At 43.7% G+C, this 21543-nt stretch overlaps 1 protein-coding gene across 3 annotated transcripts in view; it reads right to left on the bottom strand.

Moving 5' to 3' along the window:
- Atxn2 (ataxin 2) overlaps nt 1–21543 on the bottom strand; it is a 64835-nt gene that overhangs the window by 22648 nt on the left and 20644 nt on the right. For all 3 annotated transcript variants that reach the window (XM_042668905.1, XM_042668907.1, XM_042668908.1), the window contains exons 6-15: nt 16064–16188; nt 13779–13870; nt 12509–12706; nt 11141–11319; nt 8953–9162; nt 5301–5483; nt 3732–3929; nt 3272–3379; nt 2456–2526; nt 1404–1696 (exon numbers count right to left, since the gene is read on the bottom strand). In XM_042668905.1, the coding sequence (XP_042524839.1) occupies nt 1404–1696; nt 2456–2526; nt 3272–3379; nt 3732–3929; nt 5301–5483; nt 8953–9162; nt 11141–11319; nt 12509–12706; nt 13779–13870; nt 16064–16188 (1657 nt within the window). The remainder of the gene's footprint in view (nt 1–1403; nt 1697–2455; nt 2527–3271; nt 3380–3731; nt 3930–5300; nt 5484–8952; nt 9163–11140; nt 11320–12508; nt 12707–13778; nt 13871–16063; nt 16189–21543) is intronic.

Here is a 21543-nt window from a genome sequence, read left to right on the forward strand (position 1 = left end):
AAGTACAGGCCAGTGAACACTGCATGGAATTTATATTTCTCTAAGCTGTTCCATGCCTGATAAATTTTGCCAACGTCTATCATATTTAAACATTTCTTTCTTTCTTTCTTTTTTTTTTTTTGTTTGCCAACGTCTATCATATTTAAACATTTCTTTTTTTTTTTTTTTTTGGTCAGTCGTGGGGTTTGAACTCTGGGCCTGGGCGTTGTCCCTCAGCTCTTCAGCTCAAGGTGAGGGGTCTACTACTTGAGCCACAGTGCTACTTCTGGTTTTTTGATGGTTTACTGGAGATAAAATCTCCTGAGCCGAGTGCCGGTAGCTCATGCCTGTAATCCTAGCTACTCAGGAGGATGAGATCTGAGGATCATGGTCCAAAGCCAGCCCGGGCAGGAAAGTCCATGAGACTCTTATCTCCAATAAACCACTAGAAAACTGGAAGTGGTGCTGTGGCTCAAATGGTAGAGCACTCGCCTTGAGCTGAAGAGCACAGGGACAGCACCCAAGCACAGAGTTCAAGCCCCCCCCCGCCCCCCCCCAAAAAAAGTCTTCTGGACTTTCCTGCCCTGGCTGGCTTTGAACTGCCCTCCTCAGATCTCAGCCTCCAGAGTAGTTAGGATTACAGGTGTAAGCTACTGACACCTGGCTATATGTAAACAATTCTCATTAGATTATTAACCTTCCTTATTAAAGGGAACAGGTACCTCATTACCCACTATTTAACCTAATTTTAAAAAATGGCCACAGAAACCAAAAACTGCTTTCTTCAAATGCAATCAACCAATCCTTCAGTTGGAAAGACCATAGTTGCCTATGAAACAAGCAACCCTTAACCATTTCAATTAAATACGAATGCCAATTCAAAGCTTGTAGGTTTCTCCCCCAGCGGTCAATCTACATATGTAGTCCACACAAGCCGCGAACTCATGGCTATAATAAACCAGTGGTTAGGTTCTGAGGTAGCTCTTAACAGTCCCTTTAATGGATAATCCGCACAATTAGGACAAACACATTCAGATATTCACTGAAACACCTCTTCTGCTGAAAAATGTCATTTTCCACCTGAGCAAGGGCATACTCTTTGGAGAATACTAGGATGAAAGTTGACAAGAGTTCAGAGGCGGCAGGTCCCCAAACCTAACTTTTCCACTCTTGAACATTTTGGAAAAAGCCTGCTGCAGTCAAGGCAGGATAGTGAGGGGAAATGGCCTAACTGGTCACCAAGCCACTAGTTCATGCCAACTATTGAAAGGAGCTACTTAACAGCTGTCTAATCCATGGCTAAAAAAGAAATGTACTCCTCACTTGACTCATGTAACTGTAATCGCTCTGCACGTCTGCTTTACAATAACAATTTTTTTAAAAGCTATCTACGTTAAGTCCACCAGTAGGAATGATTTACTTACTCAGCTGCATCTTTCTTCTCGTCCTTATCATCTTTCTCTTGCTTGCACGCTGGACTGGAAGTCTGCACGCCTTGGGAGGTGACCTCGGGTCCCCTCCTGGGCTCTACACTGCTGAGGACGGACGGGGAGGCGCTCGGGCTGCTGCCGCTGGCACAGTTGCTGCTGCTATTTTCAATGAAAGAGTCCTTACAAATGGGTTCAATTTTGTCTTTGAGCAAATCCCTTGGCTTTTCTCCCTCTCTATTTTTATTTAGTAGTTGATCCATTGACTCCGTTGTGGAACTTGGCTGTAACTAAATAAAAGAAGCAGTCAATTTTCTCGATGAGTACATGAACAGTAAGAATTTTCTGTGGCATGAAATGTTTTACATGAGCCTTTTTTTTTTTTTCTCTTTGGTGCCGGTTCTGGGGCACTCAGGACCTAGGCACTGTCTTTGAAATTTTTTTGCTCAAGACTAGCACTCTACCACTTGAGCCACAGCTGCACTTGCAGCTGTTTTCGAGTTTCCTGCCCGGGCTGGCTTTGAACCGCAATCCTCAGATCTCAGCCTCCCGAGTAGCTAGGATGACAGGTGTGAGCCACCAGCACCGGGCTAGTACTAGGTCTTGACCTCCAGGATCTAGTTTGCCAGGCAGATGCTGTACTGCTGAGCTACAGCTCTAGCCCCACTTTGTACACACCACTGTTAGGTCAGGGTCCACCTTCCGATACACTGCTCTACCTAGGAGCACACCTAAAGCCACCATCTTTCTGTTCCAGGTTTCCCAGTTTCTGGGGCAATAGATATCTTTAATGAGGTGAAGATTCACAGACTTCTCTGCCCAGGCTGCCTCAAATTGTTTGCCTCCCATTCTTCATGTTTCTGAATGTGTACATCCTGTACTTTTGTTATTTATCTTTTAAATCCTCTCGCATTGGGCTGGGAATGTGACTTAGTGGTAAGAGTGCTTGCCTAGTGTGCATGATACCCTGCGTTTGATTCCTTAGTACCACATAAACAAAAACAAAAAACCAAAATAAATCCTCACACATGATTCAATATGACACTTACCCTAAAATCATTCTTGAACTTCTTTAAATCATCTATTTGTTTCCTGTGTTCAGAAACAACTGGTGATACACCTGTAACATCAAAAAATTTTTCATGTCAATTTATTTCTACTCTTTTACTTGAAAACTGTTTTAGTATTGAATATTAGAAATGCCAACAAAACCTATCTTCAAAAGAATAACAATTTTACATGTTAATTTTGGAATTTGGTATTTAATAGATATACAAGAGAAATTAGAACTACAAAAATACACTAAACAAAAGGAAAGAAATGTAAATACCACCGCATGTAGAAGAACTAGTTTTATCATCAAAGCTCACAGAATTCACAAACTTTATAGACCATGATAATGACAACTTGCCTTGTGAAGGTTAAAATGTGTTTGTGCCTTTAAATAAGTGTCACTATTCCACAATACTGTGAAATATGTGAAATTTATGTAATCATCTAATCTCAGTAAATTTTTTTTTAAAAAATACACTGCTTGAAAGATGAAATGAGCCGGGCGCTGGTGGCTCACGCCTGTAATCCTAGCTACTCAGGAGGCTGAGATCTGAGGATCGCGGTTCAAAGTCAGCCCGGGCAGGAAAGACCGTGAGACTCCTATCTCCAATGAACCACCAGAAAACCGGAAGTGGCGCTGTAGCTCAAGTGGTAGAGCGCTCGCCTTGAGCTGAAGAGCTGAGGGACAGCGCCCAGGCCCAGAGTTCAAGCCCCATGACGGACAAAAAAAAAAAAGAAAGATGAAATGACACATAATCGCTTCCCTGTTTTAACATTTATGCCTAAAAACTTTAAAAAAACAAAACTCTCACCTTTATTTTCAGTTTTTGAGAAGCTAGGCGATGCTTCAATGGCTTTCAGGCATTCTTTATTTCCTGCTGGAGAATTCTGCCTCTGATCTTGGAGTCTGGAATCTTTAGCTAGAAAGCAATTTAGAAAAAAAAGTTCAGTGTCAGAGTCATAAAAATGAGGTGAAACAGAGCTCAACTTTTGATTTCCTGTTTTTGGAAAATCAAATTATATGGAAGCTTTTCTTTTTTGTTACCATCCTATGAGCTACCATTAAGTTTTCATACAGGCCCTTAGTACCCAGGAAAAGCTAATTTTCCAGATACCAGACATTAAAGAATAGTATCTATGAGATTAGTGGGTATTGTATAAACAACACAATTTACATAAAAAGTTCAATGTGTATTTAAAATAGAAAACCTACAGCTAAAAGAACACAACCTGTCAGCTGGCAATAGGGTCTGGAAGGCCTGGGCCTCATACCCTCAGCAGATGGGGTCCCGGCTCTATTGATGGCGGGGCTGGCAGGCGTAGGAGACGCAGCAGGAACGGGCATGGCAATTGCTTCGGCCGGGGCGGTACCAGCTGGGGGAGAAGTGAGCACAGGCCCGCTGGGAGGGTTTCCAACACTGTTCTGTCGGGGAGACCTGGGTCTGTGAGTTTTTGGAGATAATCTCGGAACTAGACAGAAGCAAGGGAAAAGTTATTTACAACATCTTTGGCTCAAAGAGGTTTTTCTGAAGAATTAAGTAGTTGTCCTCACCGGTCCCCACACTTTATCCCAGTACTCTGTTTTATAAAGTCTTAGGAGGGGCTGGGAAGGTGGCTCAGTGGTAGAGTGCTTGCCTTGCATACATGAGGCCCTGGGTTCGATTCCTCAGCACCACATAAGCCAGAAAAAGCCGGAAGTGGCGCTGTGGCTCAAGTGGTAGAGCGCTAGCCTTGAGCTGAAGAGCTGAGGGACAGCGCCCAGGCCCAGAGTTCAGGCCCTACGACCGACAAAGAAAAAAATAAAATAAACAACAACAAAAAATAAAGTCTTAGGAATGATAGTAGTAATTACAAAAAGTATCTGAACAAAGATAGTAACCACTAATACCCAAGTTCAGCTGTGGGTTCCCTCTTAATCAATTTTTTTTTTTTTGGTCGGTTGTGGGGCTTGAACTCTGGGCCTTGGCACTGTCCCTCAGTTCTTCAGCTCAAGGTGAACAATCTACCACTTGACTCATAATGCAACTTCCAGTTTTCTGGTAGTTTTTTGGAGATAAGAGTCTCAAGGACTTTCCTGCCCGGGCTGGCTTTGAACTGTGATCCTCAGATCTCAGCCTCCTGAGTAGGTAGGATTAGGTGTGAGCCACCAGTGCCTGGCTAAAGTAGCTATACCAAGATTTTTCTCCCGGTAGTTCAAAGAACAAACAAGAAAAGTACTCACTGCAACCTCTAGCTCCCCAGTTATTGTAAGAGCAAAGCCGTAAGGATTGGCAAAGTTTTCAAAGCAACATAAGCCTAATTCTAAAATCTTATCACAATATAATCTTTCTGTTGTTGTAGCTGCTATCAGCATATTCCTCAAGCTAATCAGATTAAAGCTGACCCTCTCGTTTTGTGTTTCATATCCCTTCAAAGGCAATAGTGTCATATACAGATGTTATGGTAACTCACTGTACTGTAAGCTCAAATTAAGTGTTGGGTGGAATGAATCAATGAACAAAATTGCTGAAAGGTGAAAAACAGGTAGAGTCAAGTCATATTATGAAGTATTTTTGCCTTATACAGTAATAATCTGTAAGTCTCAACTATGTACTTACAAACCTCATAGGAACTGACACAAAGCCCATCAAGTATACTAGACAATAATGACTTCACTCATTGAAAAAAACTGAAGATCAGCTCCTTGCACGACCTGCTCTATCTAACACAGCAATAGAGCTACTTCCTGGTTCTCCTGGGGTTTCATAGATGTCTTGTGTTTCCTCAGAGCTGCGCTTTTTCTCACTTAGCAAAAAGACAAAATATACACTGCCACGAGGCCCCAGGCCAAGGGATACCTACCACCACTGACCACTGATGACCACGTTCCCCCGGCTGGACTGGTCCTGGCCACCGGAGGAGCTGCTACTTCACTTGGTGGGTTGTGGGATACAAATTCTAAGCCGCTGGCTATGGAGGCCCGCCCAGCAGAAACTCTGTGGTTGCGAGGGTGCCGCTGGGCCTTCGGAGACATCCTGGGAGGCCCTAAGAGAGGGGTCACGAATGTCACAAGTGCTGCAATGTCCACTGTACTCTTCTGCTGAACGCGCTCACACACTGCACTCTTCTGCTAAACGCGCTCACACACTGCACTCTTCTGCTGAAAGCGCTCACACACTGCACTCTTCTGCTGAACGCGCTCACACACTGCACTCTACTCTTCTGCTGAACGCGCTCACACACTGTACTCTTCTGCTGAACGCGCTCACACACTGCACTCTTCTGCTGAACGCGCTCACACACTGCACTCTTCTGCTAAACGCGCTCACACACTGCACTCTTCTGCTGAACACGCTCACACACTGCACTCTTCTGCTGAACGCGCTCACACACTGCACTCTTCTGCTGAACGCGCTCACACACTGCACTCTTCTGCTGAACGCGCTCACACACTGCACTCTTCTGCTAAACGCGCTCACACACTGTACTCTACTCTTCTGCTGAACACGCTCACACACTGCACTCTTCTGCTGAACGCGCTCACACACTGCACTCTTCTGCTAAACGCGCTCATACACTGCACTCTTCTGCTGAACGCACTCACACACTGCGCTCTTCTGCTGAACGCACTCACACACTGCACTCTTCTGCTGAACGCGCTCACACACTGCACTCTTCTGCTGAACGCGCTCACACACTGCACTCTTCTGCTGAACGCGCTCACACACTGCACTCTTCTGCTGAACGCGCTCACACACTGCACTCTTCTGCTAAACGCGCTCACACACTGTACTCTACTCTTCTGCTGAACACGCTCACACACTGCACTCTTCTGCTGAACGCGCTCACACACTGCACTCTTCTGCTAAACGCGCTCATACACTGCACTCTTCTGCTGAATGCACTCACACACTGCGCTCTTCTGCTGAACGCACTCACACACTGCACTCTTCTGCTGAACGCGCTCACACACTGCACTCTTCTGCTGAACGCGCTCACACACTGTGCTCTTCTGCTGAACGCGCTCACACACTGCACTCTTCTGCTGAACGCGCTCACACCCTTATTCAAGTTTCTCCTTGGTAAAAAATGAAAAGATAAACCATACCATACAAACTTTTAGCCATACTAATTCACAATTATTTTTTGGAATACAACAAGTTACAAATACTTTTTATTTCCCTTTTTTCTTAAAGAAAGGGAAAGATGAGGTTGGTGCTAAAAGAAACCCCAAAACAATAATATGTCACAAGTCTTAGAATTTTAGTAATTTATTTGTACTCATTATTTGCAGGCATACAAAAATACAATTGAATTGTATAGTTATAAAATAGAATGATTTTTACTTTCCCATATACTTCTAATTTACACCTCAAATTTAAAAAAATTAGGGGGGCCATTTTGTACATTTATTTTTGCAATGCTGGATATAGAACCCTAGTCTCATACATTTTAGGCATAAGCTCTACTGCTGAGCTATGTAGGTCTCCAGGATATTTTTGGGTGCCAGTCCCAGGGCTTGAACTCAGGCCCTCACTTTTGCTAGGCTTGCTTGCTAAGTTGGCACTCAACCACCTGAGCTATGCTTTTGGTTTAGTTAGCTCATCCTCCTAAGATCACACAGAGAGCTATGGCCCCCTGCTTTAAAAAAAATTTTTTTTTTAAAATAAAAGGACCATCAATCCTAAAATGTATGTGCATATCTTTAAGCTTCTCTAAATTGCTAGCATACTGTGTCTTCTGTATGACCATCAATATTATAAATCATGGCTTAAAACAATGTTCCCCTGTAAATAGTTTCTCAGACTTTTAGCTGAAATCCTATTGTTAAAGTATAACTTCTAAGACCAAGCCATATGACACTTGGGGTTAAAATCTGTACTAAAAGAATTGTCAAGTCTGGAAGGTGGCTCAGTGGTAGATTGCTTGCCTAGCATGAATGAAACCCTTAGTTCGATTCCTCAGCACCACATACACAGAAAAGGCTGAAGTGGCGCTGTGGCTCAAATGGTAGAGTGCTAGACTTGAGCAGAAGGAGCTCAGGGACAGCGCCCAGGCCCTGAGTTCAAGCCCCAGGACTGGCCAAAAAAAAAGAACTGTCAAATTTCTACATCATCCATTCTGTCATATGCTATTTCTCTTTCTAAGTAGTGATCACCAAGCCAAACTCTGGACACCAAACTCTGGTGCTAACACTCACAAAATTTATTTTTTATTGTGAGAGCCAAGGTCCCTGTACATATCCTGGCACCAAACTCTTTAGAACAGCATGGATTTTATCATAGACATGATCTTTAAAGGAATACACCCTAACTTTAGCAGAAGGCTTCCTCTGGAAGCCCATGTAGTCTTTCCAGTTTCACGTAAAGAATGCTCAGTTTGCCCAGGTGCTGGTGTCTTACACCTGCAATCCTAGCTACTCAGGAGGCTGAGATCTGAGGATTGTGGTTCAAAGGCAACCTGGGCAGAAAATTCCCCTTGAGACTCTTATCTTCAATTAAACCACTCTAAACCTGGAAGTGGCGCTGTGGCTCAAGTGGTTGAGCAGTAGCCTTGAGCACAAAGAGCTCAGGGTCAGTGCCCAGGACCTGAGTTCAAGCCTCACAACAGGGAAAAAAAAAAAAAAAAGCTCAGTTCTTATCTTACACTTCTGAAATAAACAGCTACTCAAACAACAGCTGCAAGCACTTCAACAAAATAACCTTGCAATTAATTGCCATTAGGAGAGGAGGAAAAATGTCATCTTAAAAATTATTTAGTGAACTGATCAGAGTTCAGGCCCCATGACACACACACAAAAAAAAAAATTAGTGAGCCCAGCTGGGCACCAGTGGCTCACGCCTGTCATCCTAGCTACAGGAGGCTGAGATCTGAGGATCAAGTTTCAAAGGCAGCCTGGGCAGGAAAGTCCGTGAGACTCTTGTCATATCAACCACTTAGAAAAACTGAAGTGGTGCTGTGGCTCAAGTGCTAGAGTGCTTGCCTTGAGCTAAAGAGCTCAGAGACAGTGCCCAGGCCCAGAGATCAAGCCCCATGACCGACAAAAAAAAAAAAAAAAACAGCTTAATTTAGAATTCCTTCAGTACTCTAAAAACACTGAACTGTGATGGGAGGGTAAACATACAAGGGCAGTGACATGGAATGTCACTCCTATCAGAGTCTGTAACACACCACTCCTGCCTGTGGCCAACAGATCAACCATCAACCATCTCATGAACACTGCATCCAGCGTCCATGAGGAGGGAGCGTGCAGGGAGGCCTTTCTGGGTTGCGCAGAAGCACGACCAGGTAAAGATTAAACCCTCTACAATTCAAGACACTTCACAGCTTCACACAGCAAATTCATGAAATTTCTTTGTAATGAACAAAACGTTAATAGTTATAATACAATAAACTTTAAACTCAAGAAATTATAGGTTACTAAATAATGAAGAGGAAACTATTTTGTAATCATAAACTCACACAGGAGTTAAACAAAGACAAACAAAAACATGAACAAATTGTGGAATTGTACCTTCTGAAGACATGCGTTTAGGCATAGTAGAGACAGGAGCTGGAGAACCATGAGCAGAGGGGTGAGACGGGGGTCTGGATGGCCGCGAGGGGGGCCTGGAGGGCGGCCGTGTAGGGGTGGCGGCCCGAGGTGGAAGAGAGGTGGGACCTGACTGGTAGCGAGAAGGTGGGCGAGAGGAAGGAGATGGGCAAGGCGATGGCCAGGGGACACCTGACAGAACAAATGATATGAAGGAAAGTATAAAAACTAAAGAAAAAATGAGGGAGAAAGTAAACAGAAAAAAAGTAAAATGACAAAAATGATTTCTTGTACATTTTAACCCTTTGAGGACAGTCATTTTGATTTGTGCTAAGTTTTATTAGCATAACTTAACTGACATAAATTCACATTTTACTTTAACCTCCTTAAAATAAAGTCTGTTTGAATGAACACACGTTCCCAAAGGGTTAATTAGGATCTACACACACTATTGAAGAAGACAGCTAGGACTCTACCTAATAATCCTGCATCTACAGTATCAATTTCTAAAAGGGATATATACATATAATAATTTCACACAGTAAAACACAGCAATTCCTACTTAGGAATAAGATTATTTATTTGCTATCTTAGGTTTATCACTGAAACAATGAAAATAAGAAAATTATCAGACCCAATTTTAAAGGCTCTATTTTATAGTTATCTATGATTTTATCATCTGAACCTGACTTTATCATCAGTATCAAATCTCATTAATTCCCATTTAAGTCAAAGAAAAATACTTTTACTAGAGACACGGGAGTAACAAAAGTTAATGCTCAATACTCTTTTAAAGCAAATATACTAATTTCACCAAAATGGGATGAAAGCCTTCTAAATAACTGATGCAGTTAGGTAAATACTTATTTAAGAGACTGAGTCCACACACCATGCACCTCTACAGCAGTGTATCAAGCGGCTGATGGGTGCACAGCACCCAGCACCGCTGACAGCACTGCTATAGATCACTCACCTCAGCCTGTGCTAACAGTCCAGGTCTCCTCTCCAGACGACTCCACACACTTGAGTATCATTCATTTCCCAGCCCCCTTCAGGTTATTTGAAAATTCTGCTTATAAACAACTACAAATCTTTACTCCATGACCAAAGACATTTCATTCCCATTTCTAAGTAAGAAAATACTCAAGAGTGTTCATTTGGAGAGGAATTCTGGAGAAAAGATTCAATGAAAATAAATGAAATTGGAAACTTCAGTGTTCTCTATTTTTATCTAACTTTGCAAATGTACATGCCTAGAAATGAAAAACGGCTCGTCCTTGAGTTAGTAACACCCTATTGCTGTTATTAATTGCCCTATTTCTATACCATTCGGCATCACAGAATTTTATCTATTATCTATCTGTAACTGGTAAGCTATGTTCACCCTGCCTTAGAGGTGTTACAGAAAACACCTTCCCTGGGGCTGGGAAGGCGGCTCAGTGGTAGAGCGCTTGCCTTGCATGCTCGAGGCCCTGGGTTCGATTCCTCAGCACCACATAAGCAAAAAGAAAAAAGCCAGAAGTGTTGCTGTGGCTCAAGTGGTAGAGCGCTAGCCTTGAGCTGAAGAGCTGAGGGACAGCGCCCAGGCCCAGAGTTCAGGCCCCACAACCAGACCCCCCCCCCCCCAAAAAAAAGAGAAAACACCTTCCCACTATAGATGCAAGTTTCTTTAACCTAAGCTGCTGAACTGCACCCCACCCTCAAAGGCTAAATTTTTTGTGTCTTTTTAGCACAATTCTGTCATTACTTTCTTCACATGACTCTTGGTCATGTCTATATTATAAATTACCTCAAAGTAAGCAAGACTATAAACACAGTCCCTGAAAGTAAATCTGTATTATTGTCTAAATATTTTGAGTTTTCAGTGTTTTTTTGTGAACTTGCTCAAAGTTTCCAATTTCTTCTGTGTGGACTATGTTTGCTAAGTAAATGTCTACAATTAATTTAACATGTCATCTTAGTGAGCATTTTGTCATGCGGGATTGGGCTGTGACTTATAAACAGTTCACTAATTTGATATCCACAAAAGTAAACTAAATAACGTTTAAGTGAAAGTTCCACAAAAATCATTAATGGTATGCGCAAGTCTATCAATTATGTAAACTCCTTGAAATATCTGAAATCTCTATATTTGATCAGTCACACTGACAAATTTGGTGAAGATACTTGCCTCCATTAACTACTCTTTGGTCTGCACCAGAACTCGGGTTGAACTCTGAAGTGTGAGACGCAGATCTGGAAGGCACGGAGCCTGACCCCGGCTGGCCCATGCGTGGTGAATTCTGTCTCCCACTTCCCCACGACATGACTTCTCTATTTCTTTGTCCAGGAGGAATATATTTATTTTCCCTGAAAATGAGAGATCCCCCAGACATCAGTTTTTCCTAAAATATAGTAGGCCAACGAAACATCTTAAAGTAGCTTAGGCAGAAGTCCCACAAACGTCACTGCTCTTCCATTACCCAAGTGCCTAGCTGTTGCAGGGCTCCCTCCTCTCCACGGCTGGCACCATCTGCAAGGGTGTCGCTCTTAAAAGGCTTTTTCTTTTTTTTAATGGGAGAGTGGGTAAGGGGAGGGGAGTCCTTGTTCCCTTTCACTTCATTTTTCTCTGGGATTTCCTGCTTGCTTTTTGGATCTGCACTGATGATGTGCCTCTAATCTCCGTGTGTCCCGTTGGATTTGCCAGCTCTGGCAGCCACACTGTGAGCTGTGGGTGCCCCAGGGACTATCAGTCATATAGTAGGTGCTGCCCCATATTTATTTATGAACAAATGAAATACCCCTAAGTCATTTAAATGCAAGAAACGGCACAAACCAAACCACTATTTTCTCCCCTGAAACTCACTCCATGTTTCCTATCTCTACTATCAAACACACACATCATACTGCCAGTCATTTGGTAACTAACCTTTTTCTAACTTTTGGGCCACTAGCCACCATCAAGTTGCTTACCAAGTTCTCTAGGTTGAATTTCTGCAGCACACCACAGTCCTCGGTGCTGTAGAACAGAGAGTTCCCTCCTCACCCCACCTACCGGGCACCGCTCCCCATGTCCAACAAGTCCTCCCATGATCGCAGAGCCTCTCACCACCTGCCACCACAGCACTCATCACACAGCCCTGTGCTCTAGACCCAGCACACACAAGATCATGCTCAGGGTGCAAGAAGTTAATCTCTCATTACTCTCTTCTTACCCTAGCACGAAATGCCACCTCCTCACTGAGATGTTTCTGACAGGACAGCCGCCCTGCTCTTCACACTGGACGCTCTCTCGGCTCTCAGGCCACTTGGCCAGAACACAGTGCACAGCTGCTGCAGTAGTGCACATGTTCCCTCTAACTGTTATTCTGGAATGAGTGCTTCCAGACCTAGGTTTGTCCTTATCATGTGTGTGACACCCGGTGCCTTTCTTCTAGCGCAACCTTAAACCAATTCTCTACCCATTCTCTACCTAAGCCTCACGAAGGAAGGAAGGTAATAATATGCCATCTCATGCAGACCTTGAGTTGTGTATTGCATTATGCTTTCCTTTACAAACCTGGTGCTCACACTGTGCCCCTCCCGGTCACTGGAGTTTCTCTGAACGGCCGTGTATTTTTCTTCCTCGCTCCTGTCATCGTTTTCCAGAGCCACCCGAGCTTTGTACTGAGCACTGGACTCAATTTCTTCTGCTAACTGGTTTGCCCTTGCTTCCCGTTTTAAAAATTCTTCTGAATTATCCCTTTCTAACGGTACCCTAAAAGATGAAAAGAGAAGCAATTAAAGTCATAGTTTGCATCTGCCACCAACAATTATTAAGAAATTTTAGTTTGGGATATTAGAAAAATTATAGACACTACTACTATATTTTATAAATCGTTAAGTTTGAGGCTTTTTGTTTTTGCCAATCCTGAGGCCTAGGCGCTGTCCCTGAGCTTCTGTGCCCAAGGCTAGCACTGTACCACTTGAGCCACACCACTGCTGGCCTTTTCTGTTTATGTGTTACTGAGGAATCAAACCCAGGGCTTCATGCATGCTAGGCAAGCACTCTACCTCTAAGCCACATGCTCAGCTGTAAGTTTTAATTTTTATGTTATCTTTTACATGGAAGAACATTTAATACTTCAAAAATTAGGTAGATTGCCTGGCGCCAATGGCTCATGTCTATAATCCTAACTACTCAGGAGGCTGAGATCTGAGGATCACAGTTCAAAGCCAGCCCAGGCAGAAAAGTTCATGAGTCTCTTATCTCCAATAAACCACCAGAAAACTGGAAGTGGCGCTGTGGCTCAAGTGGTAGAATGCTCGCCTTCAGCTGAAGAGCTGAGGGACAGTGCCCAGATCCAGAGTTCAAATCCCACAACCGACAAACAAATAATCTAACAAACGTTTATTCAGCATCATAATTGGAGCTGATGATTTTTTTGGGGGGGGGGGGGGGGGGGGCGGGCAGTCCTGAGGCTTGAACTCAGAGCCTGGGCTCTGTCCCTGAGCCTCTCTGTGCTCAAGGCTAGTGCTCTACCACTTGAGCCACAGCGCCAGTTCTGGCTTTTTCTGAGTAGTTTATTGGAGATAAAGAGTCTCGTGGACTTGGGGCTGGGGGTTTAGCTCAGCGGAAGAGCACCTGCCTGGCAAACGCAAGGCCCTGAGTTCGGTCCTTAGCTCTGGAAAAGAAAAAAAAAAAAAAAAAAGTCTTGTGGATTTTCCTCCCTGGGCTGGCTTTGAACCACAATCCTCAGATCTCAGCCTCCTGAGTTGCTGGGATTAGAGCTTGAGCCACTGGTGCCCAGCCTGATGAAAACTTTTAAAATGTGCCAAAGCAAACTCACGTGTATGAAGATAAACTGCTGTCATACGTAGACACCACACCATAATTTTCTTCATTGTATCGAAACATATCATTGGGGTCCCACCCATTAGACTAGAAGAAAATGAGGCTTACTTTACAAAACAACCAAGAATTTATTTTCTTTAATTCAGTTACTATTTCAGTTAACAACATTTAGCAAACTATACTGGCTGTATTTACAAAGTTAAAAAAGACAAGCAAAACTTTCCCTTTAAAAATGTTTAAAAAAACTGTTTTAAGGAGAAACTTTTCTTGTATTTATAGCTACTCAAATTGGTAAGTAACCACATAGGACAATTAGTTATCAGGATGTTTTCTATCTACAGTCACTTTCCTATTTATCAGCAGACACCAGTTTCTTGAAACTCTTCAGAGGACAATCATCAAGAGGTAACTTCTATTTGTGTTTCTTTGAGAACGACTCCTTGCTAGCCTTTAACTTTTCCAAGTGCTAGGATCATAGGAGTGGACAACCATCAGGTCCACATCCAACTTCAGAATTGCCTTTGAAGCCAGGAGCAGGTAGCTCATTCTTGTCTAATCTACTCAATGGGCTTAGATCTGAGGATCAGCCCAGGCAGGAAAGTCTAATTATCTCCAGTTAACTACCAAAAAGCTGGAAGTAGAACTGTGGCTTAATTGGTAGAGCACGAAAAAGTCAGAGATAATGCCCAGGCACTGAGTTCAAGCCCCAGGGCTAGCACACAGCCAAACCCAACCAAACCCAACCAAAAAGTGCTCTGAGAGCCAAAAATATTCTCAGTGCTTAAAGGAAAAGAACAGCCAATGTCTGCCCCAGTGCGTGTTTCTACAGGTGCTCGCCCTCCTTCTCAGTTGCTCCTTTCTCTCATAAAAATGACTGGAGGAAAGACAGCATGAGGCAGCAAGCAAAGAATTAGTAAGCCATGTCTCAAGAGCTCAATATTAGGACTTTAGCCATCTGCAGTTGAAAGACCTCAGCAATAACAATTGTAGATCTCCATGCCCTAATTTATAATCTCTCTTTAGCTAAGTCTTATTGCATAAAGGACATAGGAGAAACAAAGAACCCTCAAAAGCATGGGCATATCAACTCTTCTTTTAAAGTCAGAGTGGCCAAAGGGGTGAGATCTAGATGTAGCTAATATTCATCTCAGCAGAGTAGAACGAGCACCACCTAAGAGCTGCTGAGGGCAGTGTCAGCCTTTGAGCTTCCCTTAAAATCCACCCTTCAGCCCCACATTCCCTTGCGCAGCTCTTTGGATTGCAGCTCCTGAGTAGCTAGGATTATAGGCATGAACACTGGCCTGCATTTTCTTTTTTTAATTTTTCTTTTTTCTTTTTTTGCCAATCCTGGGGCTTGAACTTAGCGCCTGGGCACTGTCCTTGACCTACTTTTTCTCAAAGCCAGCACTCCATCACTTGAGCCACAGTGCCACTTCCGGCTTTGTTTATGTGGTACTAAGGAATCAAACCTAGGGCTTTGTGCATGGGAGGCAAACACCTACCACTAAGCCACATTCCCAGCCCACTGGCATTTTTTTTTTTTTGGGTCTGGTCATGGGGCCTGAACTCTGGGCCTGGGCGCTGTCCCTCAGCTCTTCAGCTCAAGGCTAGCGCTCTACCACTTGAGCACAGTGCCACTTCCAGCTTTGTTCTTTTTGCTTATGTGGTGCTGAGGAATCGAACCCAGGGCCTCAGGCATGCAAGGCAAGCACTCTACCACTGAGCCACCTTCCCAGCCCCCTACTGGCATTTTAAAAATAGATATGCAGTCTGGTGTGGTGGCTCAAGTCTGTAATCCTACTTGGGAAGTCAAGAGCTCAGGGAATCAAAGGAGCTGGAGACATGGCTCAAATAGCAGAGCACCTGCTCAGCAAGCTCAGATCCTGAGATAGTACCACCAAAAAAAGGTTTCATGAAATGTGCTGATTTTGTCTAAATGATGAGTACCTCTCTTTCTCAAAGAAGAAACATCATTGTTCCTGGAATGTCTTACTCTACAGGTATCAAAAGTAAAACACTCAGACTGTCCAGTTTAAATTATTAAGTTGCTTAATATATATCACTTAATTATAAAGAAATAATTCACAGGCATAAAAACAGATGGCACTTCCTGCTTAGTCCTCAACTGCCTGAGAAAAGTCTCTATTTACACCACAACTGCAACTGTAAATGTTTCTACAATAACAGAAACCCACTTAAATTAAAACCAGTGATAGGATGCCATACGCCTACCAAAGCAACCACCTCCTTCTAGTAGCCAGCTTCAAAGACCCCACTTACAACATCATTTTCCAAAGCCTCGAGGTCCTCACTGGCTGTGAGTTCCCCGGCATCCCAGGGCTCCAGGTCCTTCTCCTTGTGCTCACCATTCACTTTAGCACTGATAGCAGAGTCAGTGAAAGCATCTGCAAAGAATGATTTAGGTGGAAAGATCAATCAGACGGCAGGCTACACTAATCTATATATCAATTATCACTAATCAATTATCACTTTTCCTCATTATTGGTAATGAGGAAGTTTCTGCTATAGAAACTTCATTAACAAAATACTTTCAAACAATTTCAGCAAATATATCATGGATGAATACTGTATTTTTGCCTTTTTTTTTTTTTTTGGTCGGTCATGGGCTTGAACTCTGGGCCTAGGTTCTATCCTTCAACTCTTTAGCTCAAGGCGAGTGCTCTACCACTTGAGCCACAGAGCGACTTATGTTTTCTGAGTGGTTTGTTGGAGATAAGAATCTTAGCCTTTCCTGCCCGGGCTGACTTTGAACCCTGATCCTTAGATCTCAGCCTTCTGAGGAGCTAGGATTACAAGCGTGAGCCACCAGCACCCAGCCTGTATTTTTGTCTTAATTTTGAGTCATTATACATTGTAACATGCTCAGGCAATTTGTAATTACATTAATTATAATGTATGTTTCAACAGTGATCCAGAAACTTTCTATATCTATCTCAAAACAAAGTCTATTCTCTTTTGATTAATGGATCCATTAGTTACATCTACCTTCAGAGTAATTGTCGCCAATTATATGGTTTTCAACTTTACATCCATGCTCACTGCAGTGATCAGTATTCAAAACACTTAAAACAGTAAGTGAAAGCATTCTAAGTGACCCTTCACAGCCCTGGTTGGCACAGTGCTACTACCTGTCTCAAGAGGATACAGGTGGCAGACCTACCTGGACTCCTGTGAAGGAGTTTGCATTTGTGTCCTCTCCTCTTGGCCCGTCACAGTATGGGAGAGCACTGGCTTGTAAGAATAGCAAGGCACCTCTATGCTGTCAAACAGAGCCAATGTTCTCCACTGGCAGTTAAGGCTCCGTGAGACAGCTAATATCTAGGAAATGGCTAGACACAGACTTGCTTTCCCATATGCAGACTCAGTGGGCCACCTGCCACCAGCTAAGGGACAATGCTTCTCATCTATGGGCTTCCAGCACTGTGCTAGGCTAATCTGTACTTCAGATTACATAGCTAACCTAAGCCATCCACTTTTCTTCCATGAGGCAATTAGAGGAGTTTTAATATGGTACTCCTTCTCTGATTGTCATTCTACCATGTTCCCATATTCCCATATTCAAGGGGGTAGAACACTAAAAGCTGAGTGAACTGTAACCTCTTCATACCCCAAACTGGGGTGGGGTGAGAGTATGTGCATGCATGTTAAGGGAATAGATTTCTGATGCACCAAAGGACTCCACTAGCAGCTCCACCAGCCCCCAATGGCAAGCAGCTTCAAGACAGCTCAAGAGAGCCCAGAGCAAGAACACAGCACAGGGCATTAAGACAGCCTGGACCAAGAACACAGAATGGGATGCCACATTCACTACAACAAGGCTGACCCTGGACATGCTTGTTCTGTTGTTTGCATGTTTGTTTTAGCATATATTAGCTAGGCAAGGGGAGGATTTCATTGTGACATTCCGGGCTGCACTTTGGAAAATTCATGAAGTGCTTCTGTATAAGAGATTGTCACGGGCTGGGAAGGTGGCTCAGTGGTAGAGCGCTTGCCTTGCATGCCTGAGGCCCTGGGTTCTATTCCTTAGCACCACATAAGAAAAAAGACAAAAGCCAGAAGTGGCGCTGTGGCTCAAGTGGTAGAGCACTAGCCTTGAGCTGAAGAGCTGCGGGACAGCGCCCAGTCCAGAGTTCAGGCCCCACAACCGGACCCAAAAAAAAAAAAAAGAGATTGTCACTACCCAACATCACACTGAAAGCCATAGATGGCTCCAAACCCTTATTAGACACTGGCAAAATCAATCCCTATAGGACCAATCTATGGCATCTTAACCATCAGTGAATTCTTGGAAAACACTAAATATTCATGTGGATTTTTAAGAATAACAAATGTTTCCAAGAAACAATAATTTATATTAGAATTCCAAATTTCCTTTAAAAAAAATAGAGCAGGGCACTTGTGGCTCATACCTGTAATCCTAGCTAGGCAAGGATCAAGAGTCTGAAGCCAGGCCAGGCAGAAGAGTCCCCATAGGACTCTTATCTTCAGTTAATCACTCAAAAAGTAGAAGTGGAGCTGTGGCTCGAAGTGGTAGACTGTTACCATTGAGCAAAAGAGCTCAGGGACAGCACCCAGGCTCTGAGTTCAAACCCCATGACCAACCAAAAACAAAACCAAAAAAACACTAGAAACAAAACTAGAGAAAATATGAAAGTAGTCACACTAATTTCTGTATAAATGATAGAATTTAAATGTAAGATTCGGTTAAATGTTTACTCACATTAGTGTTGATATCTGTGTGTATGTGTGCATGTGCATGTGTGTATGTGCCTGTGGCTGAACTCAGGGTCTGGGCACCTTCCCTGAAATTTTTTTTGCTCAAATCTAGCATTCTACCACTTCAGCTACAACTCTACTTCCAGCTTTTTGGTAGTTAACAGGACATAAAGAATCCTATGGGGGCTGGGAGGTGGCTCAGTGGTAGAGCGCTTGCCTTGCATGCATGAGGCCCTGGGTTCGATTCCTCAGCACCACATAAGCAGAAAAAGCTGAAAGTGGCGCTGTGGCTCAAGTGGTAGAGTACTAGCCTTAATTAAGCTGAAGAGCTGAGGGACAATGCCCAGGCCCAGAGTTCAGGTCCCACGACCGGACAAAAAAAAAAAAAAAAGCCGGGCGCAGGTGGCTCATGCCTGTAATCCTAGCTACTTAGGAGGCTGAGATCTGATGATCGTGGTTCAAAGCCAGCCTGGGCAGGAAAGTCTGTGAAACTCTTATCTCCCCATAAACCACTAGAAAACTGGAAGTAGTGCTATAGCTCAAGTGGTAGAGTGCTCCCCTTAAGCTGAAGAGCTGAGGGACAGCACTCAGGCCCAGAGTTCAAGCCCCATAACTGACAAAAAAAAAAAAGAATCCTGTGGACTTTGCTGTCTTGGCAGACTTTGAATTTTAGTCCTTGGGAAACTCACTAAGCTTCTTTTGCTCAAGGCTAGCACTCTACCACTTGACCTATAGCACCAAGTTTGGCCTTTTCTGTTTATGTGGTACTGAGGAATCGAATCCATGATTTCATGCATCCTAGGCAAACACTCTACCACTAAGCCACATTCCCAGCCCACAGTATGATTCTTAACAGCTTCAATTAAAGATCTCCAAATAGAAGCCAATGTGGACCAGCAGGTAAGAACTAAAACAGCTTTTCCTTGCCGACCAAATTAGGTTAAGAGTTCTATATCTTAAATGTCCTATTTATGATACATTCTATAATGGGATTAAATATTACTGCAACCAGCAGTATGGTTTCAAGGGAAAAGTGGGGGGAGGGAAAATAAGTGCAATTTCTGTGATTCTGACCTTTCTCCCAAAGTTGTTTCTTTTAAAGATGAGTGAAGCCGGGCACCGGTGGCTCACGCCTGTAATCCTAGCTACTCAGGAGGCTGAGATCTGAGGATCATGGTTCAAAGCCAAACCAGGCAGAAAAGTCCGTGAGACTCAGATCTCCAATAAAACCACTAGAAAACCGGAAGTGGCGCTGTGGCTCAAGAGGTAGAGCGCTCACCTTGAGGTGAAGAGCGCAGGGACAGCATGCTGGCCCCATGACGGCGGAGGGAGGACGGGGGGGGGGGGGGGGGGAGAAAGAAATATTTGGCTCTTTCTGGCTTTACTCCCCGACTTACAAATATCCAATTCACAAGTTCTTCCATAACAGAAGGGAAAAAAGGCTCAAGATTATTCCCCTATCTGCTGCGGCCACCCAGTAGCCAAACCTTTGACACTTCCTTGCGTTCAAGCAGAACCCAGCAGTCCAGGGCCAGTGATGCCATCTGGTGGCAGTCACGATGAAAAGCCTAAACAGAAAGGTTCCTCTTTTGAGGGTATCCCCCGATTACACAGGAAACAGGGTATTTTGTTCCTCAACATTATGCTTCTCAATTATGCTTCAAGAAACTCACTCACACTGAGAACTTTTTTTTGAATTACAGTCTATTAAGTAAAATGCTAGAGTTAGGGTGCAAATACATACAAGTTCAATTTATAAAAATTATAAACTAGGGGCTGGGAAGGTGGCTCAGTGGTAGAGCGCTTGCCTTGCATGCTTGAGGCTCTGGGTTCGATTCCTCAGTACCACATAAGCAAAAAGAAAAAAGCCGGAAGTGGTGCTGTGGCTCAAGTTGTAGAGTGCTAGCCTTGAGCTGAAGAGTTCAGGGACAGAGCCCAGGCTCAGAGTTCAGGGCCCACGACCGGACCCCAAAAAAAAAAAAAAAAAAAAAAAAATTATAAACTAAGCCTGGTGCTGGAGGCTCACATCTGTAATCCTAACTAATCCAAGCTACTCAAGAGGCTGAAATCTTATGATTGCCGTTCTAAGCCAGCCCAGGCAGGAAAGCACGTGAGACTCTGATCTCCAATTAACCTCCAGAAAACCGGAAATGGCACTGTGGCTCAAAGTGGTAGAGCACTAGCTTTGAGCTGAAGGACGACATCAAGCCCCAAGACCAACAACAACAACAAAATTATAAAATGAGCAGGTGCTCACAGCTCATACCTGTAATCCCAGATATGCAGGTTGAGATCTAAGGATCACATTCAAAACCAACCTGGACAAGGAGGTCCCTGAGACTCTTATCTCCAATTAAGCACCAAAAAAACTAGAAGTGGAGCTGTGCCTTAAATGGTTAAGCACTAGCCTTGAGCATAAAAGTTCAGGGAGGGGCTGGGAAGGTGGCTCAGTGGTAGAGCGCCTGCCTTGCATGCATGAGTCCCTGGGTTCGATTCCTCAGCACCACATAAGCAAAAAGATAAAAGCCGGAAGTGGCGCTGTGGCTCAAGTGGTAGAGCACTAGCCTTGAGCTGAAGAGCTGAGAGACAGTGCCCAGGCCCAGAGTTCAGGTCCCGCGATCAGACCAAAATATAAAAATAAAAATAAAAAAAGTTCAGGGAGCCAGGCACCAATGGCTCATGCCTGAAATCTTAGCTACTCAGGAGGCTGAGATCTGAGGATCACGGTTCAAAGCCAGCCCGGGCAGGAAAGTCTATGAGACACTTATCTCCAATAAACCACCAGAAAACCAAAAGTGATGCTATGGCTCAAGTGGTTGACCACTTGCCTTGAGCTGAAGAGCTGAGGAATAGCACCCAGGCCCAAAGTTCAGGCCCCACAACTGGAAAAAAAAAAAAAAATTGCAGTGCTTCTGGTATAAGTTTTTTATTTCCTTTTCTCTTTTGTTGTGTTTTTGCTCTTTTGATACAGGAGTTTGCTCTGTATAAGCTGGTCTCATACTTGCAATCCTCTAGTACTAGGA

This window comes from Dipodomys spectabilis, unplaced genomic scaffold (assembly GCF_019054845.1).
Source record: "Dipodomys spectabilis isolate Male_0828 unplaced genomic scaffold, ASM1905484v1 ptg000480l, whole genome shotgun sequence".
Taxonomy (NCBI): Eukaryota; Metazoa; Chordata; class Mammalia; order Rodentia; family Heteromyidae; genus Dipodomys; species Dipodomys spectabilis.